Source organism: Triturus cristatus, chromosome 12 (genome assembly GCF_964204655.1).
Source record: "Triturus cristatus chromosome 12, aTriCri1.1, whole genome shotgun sequence".
Classification (NCBI taxonomy): Eukaryota; Metazoa; Chordata; class Amphibia; order Caudata; family Salamandridae; genus Triturus; species Triturus cristatus.
In genome coordinates, this window is record NC_140595.1 from 22,629,402 (window position 1) to 22,642,393 (window position 12,992).

The following is a 12,992-nucleotide window of genomic DNA, read 5'->3' on the forward strand; positions in this document are numbered from 1 at the left end:
GTTCTGTAGAAGCAGCCTTCATGTAAGCTTCCAAGCTAGTACTGTGACCACCCAAAGAAGGCCTCTGAGGACACCACACTCAAAAACCTGGTGTTGGAAGAGGATTGGGGAACAGCCGTGGGCTGAAATCCAGAGGAGTAAGAAACAGGTAGTTCCAGGTTGGATCATCCAGGCAGAACCACAGGAGCAAGGGCTGTAGAAGATCACCGTTCGTTGAGAGTACTGGCGCACTGTGTGCGCTTGAGCTCACCGTCTCTCACCTGAGATGTGAAGAAATGAAACTCATTTTCAATGTTCTCGTAGATATAGTCCTCCTCGCATGAGAAACTCCGACTCCCGCCTCCAAACTCTGCCTTTACTGGCTTCCGCAGCCCAATCTCCTCAGCCCCCCGCAGCAAACTGTGAGCAGAGAACAGAATGTAGTTAATACAGGGTGTGTTTACCTTTATAGCAAGACACACATTCCAGTGATTCTACTATAGAGATTAACATGAGACTATATTCAGGTAAATTATTACAATTTAAAATTCACTGATGAGGGGCAAAAACAGATTTTAGATATTTTCTAAATATGTGAATTGTTTCAGCTTAAATAACAATGAAAGGCTTGTTGAAGAAACCCTTCGATCACAAGAACGCATGTGTAGATCTTAGTCTTATGGGTTCGGAAGAGGTCCTTTTACTGGGAAGTCCCATCTCCATTCCTTTGGTGGTGGGACAGTGTTTGTCAAAAACAGGTGTGAAAAGGTGAGCATCACAGTAACGAGGGAACTCCCTCAAGTTGGAGAGATATGGTCTCACTTTCTGGCAGGCGGACAGATATAATCAAAAGCACGCCAGCCTTCGATACCATGGATCATCATACGCGCATTCCGAGAGTCTCATGGGTCAGTGTTGAGGGCCGAGCACTAGAATGGCTCGCCTCTTTCTTTGAAAATCGTTCCTTACAGTTCTTGGATCCGTCTTGCTATTCAGCCACTCTTCCTCTGAGTTGTGGGGTTCCTCAGGGCTCCTTCCTGAGCCCCACTTTATACCTTTACATGCCCCCTCCCACCGAGATTGTTCATTCATTTGGCTTGTCATTGGTCTCATGCGCCGATGACACCCAGCTGGTCGTTTCAGTTTCATCCAATACCAGTTCCTGTCACCTTTCTTTGACCCCCTGCCCCCAAGAAGTAGCCAGTTGGATGGTTGGATGCAAATTAAAGCTTAATGAGGCCAAAACGAAGAGATACTGCTTGGAAATAACTTTGCTAGCAACCTTCTGAGTCCCCTATTCGATGTCTTGAGCAAGTTGACAGCCCCAAAAAATGAAATAAAGAGCCTTTGGATGTGTTGAGACGTCAGTCACAGGATGGATCATCAAGCGAACATGCTTCCCGCCACATGTTATGGCAACCTGAGACTGCTGAGAAAGGTTCTCTCCCTTCTCCCGTTCACAGCTAGGAGAGTGATTGTCCAGGCTCTTGTGCTGTCCCGCCTTGATTTGGGAATCGCCCTGCATGTCGGCTCGCCCCACTATTTCAATAGAAAATTGCAGACTGTGCAGAAAGCCGCTGCCCGACTTTTAATGAAAATTCCCAAACATCAGCCTGCTAAGACAGCTCTCCACTGGTTACCAGTGGAACGTTGAGTGCCGTTTAAGACACATTATGCATAGGGCTCGCAACAATAGAGGGCCCTCACTGTTGAGACAGAAAGCCTCCCCATACATGCATGGGAGAACGCTTTGATCCTCTTCAGCTCGTCCCCTGAGGGATCCTAGGATCAAAAATCCTGATGAGGTGGGCGTTCCACCTTGTTTTTCGCTCCTAAACTTTGGAACGCCCTGCCCCTGGAGCTGCACTCAGTAGAACCTGAACTCCCCTTCCTTAAGGCCCTGAAGATGTGGCTTTTCCGTGACTGATCTCCTTGAAGCTTTATCATTTTATGGTGTCTGTTGCAGCGCTGGGAGGCCTCTGGGTAGCCATGCGCTATACAAAAACATTAGACTAGACTAGCCTTTGCGGTCAGGGAGCCTGTGTGCAAACCTACCAGGGTGTCCCACGTAGAGGGAGATGTAGTGTGTGGCTCAGAATGAAATGCTGAGGTCCACAGGACCCCAGACTGAGTGAAATACTGTAATTCACAGTTGGCCCAACAGAGGGCGATATCGTTATCCTCTGTGACCAATAGGAGACAGATCTTGCGATACAGTTGAAATATAACAAATTCTGACTGCATTTATGAAGACTCATGTCTGTAATCTCAAAATAGCCTTCTTCGATTTCAGTGACCTGGGACAGACCGCTATCGGGTCAATCACATGAACAAGAGTTTTCTTCTAATTAATTTAGTGTTCTCTCACTCTTATCTCTCAGTATCTCTGAGTCCCTGATCTGGCTCAGGACATACTTCTGGCCCAGAGATCTTGAACACAGCAGCCTTCTGGCCCAGAGATCTTGAACGCAGCAGCCTTCTGGCCCAGAGATCTTGAACACAGCAGCCTTCTGGCCCAGAGATCTTGAACACAGCAGCCTTCTGGCCCAGAGATCTTGAACACAGTACAGCAGCCTTCTGGCCCAGAGATCTTGAACGCAGCAGCCTTCTGGCCCAGAGATCTTGAACGCAGCAGCCTTCTGGCCCAGAGATCTTGAACGCAGCAGCCTTCTGGCCCAGAGATCTTGAACACAGCAGCCTTCTGGCCCAGAGATCTTGAACACAGTACAGCAGCCTTCTGGCCCAGAGATCTTGAACACAGCAGCCTTCTGGCCCAGAGATCTTGAACGCAGCAGCCTTCTGGCCCAGAGATCTTGAACACAGCAGCCCTGGCCCAGAGATCTTGAACACAGAAGCCTTCTAGCCCAGAGATCTTGAACGCAGCAGCCTTCTGGCCCAGACATCTTGAACGCAGCAGCCTTCTGGCCCAGACATCTTGTTTGGGTCCACAATCTGTTGAAGGTCTTTTAACCAATGTTCTACAGTCATGAATTGTATGATCACCCAGAGGTTTAGTATGCAAGTAAGGAACAATAATGTAACAGATACATTTTACATAATAATTGATATTATATTGGTACATTTCTTAGAAACAATTGAATTGATTTGAAGTCATTTTCAAAAAGGTTTTGGGTGCAAATCTTTGTTTTGGTTAATGATACAGAGCACAGATTATCTGAATTCTGCTGCTGAGTGGATCATTGTTTTTAAGTGAATTAGTGAATGTTTTTTGGGTATTAATTGGAAGCAGATCTCTGCTGACTTTGAGATCCTGGGAGATCTGTGTTTTGAGTAAAGGGTCTCAGAGTGGAGATCTCTCTCTGTGAGTTATCTGTTGCAGAATGCTCAGGTGTGCCGTGTGGGTGTCCATGGTAAGGACTGCATAGAATGGAAGGATTGAATGATGTGCGGATGGAAGGACGTACTTCTCGTAAGTGGCGGTGACGAAGAAAGCATAGACCTTGGTGTGCTTGTGGTGCCGGATCTGCATGATGAGCTCGGGAATCCCCAGGCGGACGTGGTTCAGCAGCCAGAGGAGCGTGTGATCGTCAACGGTGTCTGAAAAAGCAAAGAATTAAACGTCAGCGCAAGGAGCTAGAGGTTGTACGACACCTCTACACCCGCCATAGAACATATGCCGCGATCCAGGACTGTATCATACTTATCGGAAAGCAAGCCCACAGCTCTCAGACAGGGACTCCTGCAAACAAGTCCTATGCCAATAGAAGTAGCACTGCATGCAAAGTGCTATTCCCTGCACAGAGCTCCTCTGAGCAAGGTACCCCCCTCCAGAAAGCAGTACTTGTGTAAGGTGGCCTTCTATGCGAAGTACTCCTATGCAAAGTACTCCTCCATGCAAAGCAGTGCACATGCACCTTGCAAAGTACTCCTGCAGTCAAAATACTCCCCCATGCTAAGTACTTCCCCGAGGAAAGTACTCCGCAAGTCAAAGTACTTCTGCAAATAATACAATTGTAATACTTCTCCCAGCGAACCCACTACAAAAATATTTGAGAATGAAATACTGCTGAGATAGCTCTGTAGCGCAAACGTTTGGTTGTGGCCAGTAGTGACATACTGGACTTCAACGCGTGAGTGGAGAGGAAAGACTGTGGATCAGCAATCGGCCAATCACAGAATCCCGCTGACTGAGGAGACAGAGAGAGGGAGACACATACAGGAGCAGGAGCGACAACAAACGTCCAATCAGATTGGGACTGGCCGAGATTACACTGTGAGGGAGTAAACAGCAACAGCTGAAGGCACACACCAAATGAGTAAAGAGAAACCGTAACAGCGACACCTAATGGCCAGTCACTGAACTGATTGTCAAAGGCACACACCAAAAGAGTAAAGAGAAACAGTAACAGCGACACCTAATGGCCAGTCACTGAACTGACTCGCGAAGGAACACATCGAAAGAGTACAGAGAAACAGTTGTAACAGCGACGCCTGACAAAGGCACACTTTGAAAGAGTAAACAAAAATTTGTAACAGCGCGGACTAATGGCCAGTCACTGAATGAGTGACTGAATGCACATACTGAAAGAGTAAAGATAAACAGCTGCAACAGTGATGCCTAACGGCCAGTCATTAAACTGACTGACAAAGGCACACACCAAAAGAGTAAAGAGAAACTGTTGTAACAGTGACGCCTAATGGCCAGTCACTGAATGAGACTGAAAAAAGAAGACATATAATGAAAGAGTTAAGAGAAGCATCTGCAGCAAAGACACTTAACGATCAGTCACAGAATGAGTGACTGACAAAGGCACACTTAAACTAAGATTAATAAACAGACAGAGGTAGCAGCGACACCTAGCGGACAAGCAGAGTAGGACAGTGGCTTTGAGCACAAAGGATGGAGCAGTGCTCCAGTGACGCCAGTGGTCGGTGCTGGTATGGTGTTGACTGGGTTGAGATGGGACACTTTCCAGAGCGCACGTGCCACGGAATGTGGCCTCGAGGCATATGGGGCATGTGCAAGTAGTAAAGAAGCAAGACTTGGGACTCGATTTTATGTTTTTTAATTCATGAGGAAGTTTTGGGGTCCTTCACACAGTGGGAAATGCAACGTCTGCTACACAGGGCCATACATAGCAACTAGTCGACTGGCATCAATTAGCAGGCTTCTCCCATGCCCGGCTGTGAGCCTCTCTCCTTCCTCCTGTGGCAATGAGACGAAATCTGCCCACATTTCTCCTCCCTCCCTGGCAAGTGTAGAATGTCTGGTGGGCCCCTTAAGAGTGAGTTCCTGAGACTCACTACCTTGTGGCCTTGTTTCCTCTGCACGCCAGGAGGATTCTCTGCCCCAGGACAATCCACCGAGGGGACCTCCGAGAACAGGAATTAGTCAATGGAGAGGGGCACTGGACTTCATGCTACGCCATGAAGCGAATCAAATGAAGTTGTATGTCCTGAATAGGAGGGGCATAAGGAAATCTATGTTGAGGAACTCCTGAAGGGAGCGTCCCCACAGGCGTCGCAGTCTGGTCCACGTCTTCAACGTAAGGGTGATGAGACCACACCATGGACAGGACATGCCCTCTGGATAAGCTCTGGGCCCCAGATCAGAGCTTCTGTGAGAACAGACACATGTCATGGGCCCCTGTGGGCCAGGCACAGGCGAGAGAAGGAAGGGGAGTCTGAGACGATGAAAACATTATAAGACTAAATACCTAATACGGACGAGTGTTGAATGTTGGATAAATGAATGGACAGTAACACTCGCCTGCGCGCCCATGCAGACCAAAGCCATGGCTTGTAGTGACCGGTTCCTTGACCTACTTTTTTCGTTATCTACAGTCGTACATGATAATTAAGTAAAATCAATCTACACACAAGACTTACGAACCATGACTATCCTAGCCCTGAGAAATGAAATTATATGAATGCCGACACATTTGAACCAAGGGCCAGAGTGAAGGAGACATTTGACATGCAAGCAGTCTCTTGAAAGGTCTTCCTTCAGTGTCTCTGAAGGGCAAACCTTACAGGTCAGGATGCACTTTATAGGGCATAATCTTGCTCCACAGTAAATTTACAACTAGTTGAAGGGACAATGCTCAGCTTTGTGTTACAGCATCACCCCTACTGCTTGGGGTCATCGTAGTTTGAGGCCGCTCAGCATCCACCTGACAACGACAAACTGACCGCAGCAGTCTTGGCCGCTTGTTACAGATGTTGTGTACGCACTCCGAAGAAGCAGAATCAAACCCGCCGATAATAACCGAGCCCTGGGTAAGTCCTAGGCAAACGCATCACTGAGGTCGAAACACGTGTTGGCTGAATATTGTATCTTTCCACCACACGGCCCTCCTTACCTGCAGAACATACTCAAAATACTTTCTTGCCCAATAAACCTACCAGTTTTAGGAGTATAGCAGATGTCCAACTTTTTGAGTTAGGGGCTTCTAAGTCTAGGACCCTATATCCTTACAAAATGTTTCTAGCAGAGATAAATAGACAGACAGACAGATAGATAGATAGATGTAGTTTATGGACGCCCACCCTCACCATCGCTTCACAAGCGACCACACGTCATCCGGCACGTCTGAAGCCAGGTTCATAGAGCAGGAACTCGAGAGGCAAGGTGCTTTTAGGCGAGTGACCCGAGGAGCCCTGGCCTGCAGCAGAGATGCAGACCCCATCCCCGGACCCCGGCTCACCTGAGAAGGTCATGAGCACGTCGCAGCTCTCGGTGGGCACCGTCTTCATCCAGGACTTGTGGGACATGATGTACCGGCCGGCCTGCAGCAGCCTCTTGCCGAAGAGCTTATCTGAAAGTGGGAGCAGAGGTTGAGTCAAGGGGGGGCTGAGAAGGGGGCAAGGGCAGGAGAGGGCGAGGGATACAGGGGAAGAGGGAGCAGGGGAAGTGGAAAGGTGAGGTAGAGATGGGCATGGGAAAGGATGGAGGGTCTGAGAGAAGAGGGCCGGGGAGAGGTCAGCAACCAAGAGGGGAACAACGGGTAAAAGGGGAGGAGGGCGGAATGTAAGGGGCGGGAAGAGAGGGTCAATGACTGGATGGGCGGGGGGTGAAAGGTGACTAAAAAGGCCGTCAGGGGAAAGTGGAGAGCAGGAGATATGAGAGCCAGAAAGAGAGATTGTGGAGGGCGGGTGAAGGATAAAAAGAGAGGAACGGGTGGGAGTGAATAGGAGAGGGCAGAGAGAGAGGAAGGGGCAGAAAAAAGAGAGAAGAAGGGGCAGGAAAGAGAGAGAGGCAGGGGCAGAGAAAGGCCAGAGGGGTGGGGAGACGGAGAGAAGCGGTGCGCAGTGATGGGAGAGAGCACGGGGTAGGGCGGGTGAGGGGGGGGTGAGGGGGGCTACACGATCCTGCAGGTTCAGCTTGAGCTGTAAATAGCAAGAAGACACCGATACAGGAGGAGACAACCCCCCCCCCCCCCCCCGGCCTACCCTCGAGCAGACACACAGGGACTATGACATAGGAGATGCTTAAATAAGTGAGCCCGTTTTTTTGCCCACGAAATAGTTTCGCTTCTAGGCGCTTGGGTGAATTTGGAGCATTGCGTGTTGCGGTCATATTGACAGCATTGCGACCTGATGAACTGCCCAGAAGTGCTTGCTCGTCAAACTGCCACCGGTCCCAGCTGCAGACAGGGCCGCCGGTGCCAGCTGCAGACGGGCCCGCCGGTGCCAGCTGCAGACACCACCGCCGGTGCCAGGTGCAGACACCGTCACGTGTGCCAGCTGCAGACACTACCGGTGGCAGCGGCAGACACAGCCACCGGTGCCACCTGCAGACAGGGCCACTGGTGCCAGCTGCAGATACCGTCACTTCTGCCAGCTGCAGACACCACCGCCGGTGCCAGCTGCAGACACAGTAACGCCTACTCACAGAGCACATAAAGGGCTAGAAAATGTGGGCACTGTGAAGGAGATCCGGAGGTCACATAAATTACCCATAGGAGATGAACAAAATAATCTCCATGTAGTTACTTATAGTTAGTAAGTAGATCTGGACAAATACAAGACTTCTCCGTAAAAGACCTAGGGACATTATCCATTAACGAAAGATCAGGAAGTAAACAGAAGTTCTACGTAGGTTCCAGGTAGATGATACAGAGGATTATCCAACATCTGGGGAGGAGATCAGAGAGGATGCAACTTCTGGGGAGGAGATCGGAAATGATGCAACTTCTGGGTAGGAGATCGGAGATGATGCAACTTCTGGGTAGGAGATCGGAGATGATGCAACTTCTGGGGAGGAGATCAGAGAGGATGCAACTTCTGGGGAGGAGATCAGAGAGGATGCAACTTCTGGGTTGGAGATCAGAGGTGATGCAACTTCTGGGGAGGAAATCAGAGAGGATGCAACTTCTGGGGAGGAGATCAGAGAGGATGCAACTTCTGGGTTGGAGATCAGAGGTGATCCAACTTCTGGGGAGGAGATCAGAGAGGATGCAACTTCTGGGGAGGAGATCAGAGAGGATGGAACTTCTGGGGAGGAGATCAGAGAGGATGCAACTTCTGGGGAGGAGATCGGAAATGATGCAACTTCTGGGTAGGAGATCGGAGATGATGCAACTTCTGGGGAGGAGATCAGAGAGGATGCAACTTCTGGGGAGGAGATCGGAAATGATGCAACTTCTGGGTAGGAGATCGGAGATGATGCAACTTCTGGGTAGGAGATCAGAGATGATGCAACTTCTGGGTTGGAGATCAGAGAGGATGCAACTTCTGGGGAGGAGATCAGAGAGGATGCAACTTCTGGGTAGGAGATCAGAGAGGATGCAACTTCTGGGTAGGAGATCAGAGAGGATGCAACTTCTGGGGAGGAGATCAGAGAGGATGCAACTTCTGGGTAGGAGATCAGAGAGGATGCAACTTCTGGGTTGGAGATCAGAGAGGATGCAACTTCTGGGTTGGAGATCAGAGAGGATGCAACTTCTGGGTTGGAGATAGAATATCAGAGAGGATGCAACTTCTGGGTTGGAGATCAGAGAGGATGCAACTTCTGGGTTGGAGATCAGAGAGGATGCAACTTCTGGGTTGGAGATAGAAGATCAGAGGTGATGCAACTTCTGGGTTGGAGATCAGAGAGGATGCAACTTCTGGGGAGGAGTCAGAAGATCAGAGAGGATGCAACTTCTGGGGAGGAGATCAGAGGTGATGCAACTTCTGGGGAGGAGATCAGAGAGGATGCAACTTCTGGGGAGGAGATCAGAGAGGATGCAACTTCTTGGGAGGAGATCAGAGAGGATGCAACTTCTTGGGAGGAGATCAGAGAGGATGCAACTTCTGGGTTGGAGATCAGAGGTGATGCAACTTCTGGGTTGGAGATCAGAGAGGATGCAACTTCTGGGTTGGAGATCAGAGAGGATGCAACTTCTGGGTTGGAGATCAGAGAGGATGCAACTTCTGGGTTGGAGATCAGAGAGGATGCAACTTCTGGGTTGGAGATCAGAGAGGATGCAACTTCTGGGGAGGAGATCAGAGAGGGTGCAACTTCTGGGTTGGAGATCAGAGAGGATGCAACTTCTGGGGAGGAGATCAGAGAGGATGCAACTTCTGGGTTGGAGATCAGAGAGGATGCAACTTCTGGGTTGGAGATCAGAGAGGATGCAACTTCTGGGGAGGAGATCAGAGGTGATGCAACTTCTGGGGAGGAGATCAGAGGTGATGCAACTTCTGGGGAGGAGATCAGAGAGGATGCAACTTCTGGGGAGGATATCAGAGAGGATGCAACTTCTTGGGAGGAGATCAGAGAGGATGCAACTTCTGGGGAGGAGATCAGAGAGGATGCAACTTCTGGGTAGGAGATCGGAGGTGATACAACTTCTGGGTGTGAGGTATGGAGGACGATATAACTCATGTAGAAGTCGCAAATTATGACAATTTGCATTTAAGAGTTCAGGGCGGTGACATAACTTACACAGAGGAGAGCTGGGTGGTGACATAACTTACATATAGTAGGCTTAGACTGGTCCAATTTACACATATTGAACGAGGGAGGTGACATAACTTTATGGGCTTATACAATGGGGACATGAATGGAGTCATCTCTTGTACATAGGATGTACTAAGGGTGACTTTGAACATATAGGAGTTACAGAGGGTGGCATTTCTTACACATCCAAGACACAACGTATGGCATCCCTTAAACAGACCTACCTCAAGAGAGAACATATGTAACACATCGCTGGTGCATAAGATGGCAGGAGTTACGAAGGCAAGGTACACCGCGGAAGAGATCCCTTACAATATCTAGGGACAGTATTCCGTACACAGATGATCCGAATAAGGACATCTCTTATGGAATTGGTAAAAAGGACTAATGTTTACTTGCAAACGAGGTAAAAATAAAAAATATGGTAACAAAAGTGACAAAAAGAAAAGGTAAAGAATTATTTAAAAAATGTGTTAGTTTTTTTATCTGGGATGAGTGAGTAGAAGGGAAACCGCTAATAAAAACACAAAATACGTAAAAACACCTCACAATGAAAACATAATTCTTATAAGAGAAATTTAACTCTTGTCACCTGCACATTATGCCCTATTCGTCACAGACCCTTCCTGTGCGTGTAGGAGATAAAAAGTTCGGTCACTTGCACCAAAGAGGTCTCATTTGGAAACCTTAAAAAACGTGAAAGTTCTGTCGTGAATTTCAACTCGCCAGTGTACTGTTTTTGCTGTGTGTTGTGTGAAGCTCACAGGCGCTAGATTGATTCTTTGAGCAGGGACGTGCCTGTGACGTTTCTGTTAAGTGTACTAAAGTCCTCTCTCTCTCTTGATATTACCTCTATCTATCTATATCCCCCCCCCCCCCCCCCTCCGAATGGCCTTGTCGTGGCCTGTGATGTATCAGGGGTGGATGTTAAGCAGATCCCAAGCAAGGGGCCCTCTGCTGGTTTGATTAGATAGACGTGGGGTGATTGCCTGGTCGTAAAAAAAAGCGCCTCGAATGCAACCGACGTGATCCTGACACTTTATGTAGCAAGCCTTGTTATAACTGCGAAAACGCATTTGTTTTAAGGATTTTGAAAGGTCAGACAAGCTGATGGTGACCTTGTAGGTTGCACATAGGCCTCTGCGGCAGATGCAGAACCCACCGAGCTACTTCATGGCTAGGCCGACAATTTCCTGGGGCAACCGACAAGACACAGAGTGGAAGAAAGCATGTCATTCATTTGAAGACCTGGTTGCAAGAATGTTTATCGTTCCCCCAGCGTGGCACTCCACCAGGCGCTACCCCTGCGCTGCAGAACGCCCCCTCCTCCCCCGGCATGCACCTTACCCCGGGGTTCCCTCTGTCCGTCCGGCTCTCCCGGGTCTCCTCGGCCCCCTAGCTGCAGGTACCCCTGCTCTGCCTTCGAGGAGGCGCTACCGGAAACAGAGAGCAAGACACTCCCCATCCGCGTCTCTATGGTAACGTCAGAATTCAGAGCGTCTCCCATATGTATGCCTGAACCTCTCACTTAACGAGGATGCCCCCCATTTTTATTTCTAAGAATATTCCTGCAGGGAGGGGAGGGCGCTAGAGGCCTCGTGTTGGAAACGGATGTATGACGTTACAACGCATGCTTTTACACCGCATGCCGTTACAACGCATTTTTTACACCGCAAGATCTGTTACAACGCCAGCCTTTACAACGCATGCTTTTACAACGACGTACACTAGATGGAGTGCTGACATTAGAAATGTATAATTTACTATTCTAACTCCAGTCCACGTTGCAGTAGGGAAGGTGTTTGGATAGTAAAACTACACTATTTCTAATGTTAGCACGCCATCTAGTGCATTTCGTTGTAATAGCATGCGTTGTAATGGCATGCGTTGTAACAGATTTCGCGTTGTAATAGTTTCGTTGTAATGGTAGTGCGGTGTAAAAGTTGCGTTGTAAAGGTTGTTCACCGTTGGAAACTAACAGCTATGAAGCTGTTACATTTCTGGGGCTGGTGGGCACCCTATATGATAACTCTCTTAATAAACGGGTGCCCCAGAGCCACCAGGGCCTAGCACGCGAGCCACCCTGCAGACTAAACCGCAGAGGGCAGCGCGCCCCAAACTTTTAAGAACCATGACCCCATTCTTAGAGGCACATACTTTCACGACCCACCTAGCTTTCATGGACGTGAGGCGGGGACTTTTGAAAGCAAGCAAAGCATGGCGCGTGGTAGCCACTGGTATATACAGGCAGGCCGCTTCCCATTGAAATGGAGGTTGAAAGGCACAGAGATACAGTTGTGCTGATAAAACCATACAGCACCCGAGCAATGGTGTGTGGAAATCGAGTTTCACTGAATATGTATCATTTGTGCGTCACCAAGTACAGCGTCTCGATTTGTTTTTATCCTACTAAAATCTTAATTTACACAACACTTCAGAATTACAAAAAAATGCTTCATTTTTGCTTTCCTAACTGCTAAATGTATATAGTTCATTTACAGATATTTACATTTTTGCTGTGTGTTCCTAAAAACCGTCCTACAGCCTTTGCTTTTGCACCCCCTGTACACCACAAAGATTATCACAAAATTCACTTCAACAACTCTTCTCACTCTGCAGTCAGGGGAAGAAAAGTAAACACCAATCCGCATGTTAAAAGAATAAGCAGCCATGTGTCTGAAGACCCAGCCTGACATCTGACCTCTCTCTTTGAAGCACCAGGTAACATGACAAGATCAACAATTTAAAGGCATCTTTATTTTTTGCTCAGACTTTCCTGACCCACCAAAATTCAGCTCGTAGCCCACTAGAAACGATAATTTAAAGTTTTATGTAGTGCCTCATATCACTAAAAGGAGAGTCAGGGCACTAAAACCACATCTTGTGCAACAACAGGGTAGAAGCTTGTATTATGGCACTGGAAGAAACTGCATTAGCAGAACTGAACGGTGCCCTCAAAGAAAAGTGATGTGAAAAGGAGACAGAAGATGAAGTGTGTGTTGTAAGTGGTGAACTTCAAAGGCACAAGCAGCAGGACATTACATAGGAGACATGTTTGACTGTAGGGCAGTTTTATTGCATCTTTAAAAAGTCTATATGCGAGCAG

The 12,992-nt window shown here is 48.4% G+C and overlaps 1 protein-coding gene across 2 annotated transcripts in view; it reads right to left on the reverse strand.

The window, feature by feature from the left end:
• The window catches only part of ANO8 (anoctamin 8), a 104,466-nt gene that overhangs the window by 47,825 nt on the left and 43,649 nt on the right, over positions 1-12,992 (reverse strand). For both annotated transcript variants that reach the window (XM_085639766.1, XM_085639765.1), the window contains exons 2-4: positions 6,648-6,758; positions 3,405-3,537; positions 261-399 (exon numbers count right to left, since the gene is read on the reverse strand). In XM_085639766.1, coding sequence (XP_085495892.1) covers positions 261-399; positions 3,405-3,537; positions 6,648-6,758 — 383 coding nt within the window. The remainder of the gene's footprint in view (positions 1-260; positions 400-3,404; positions 3,538-6,647; positions 6,759-12,992) is intronic.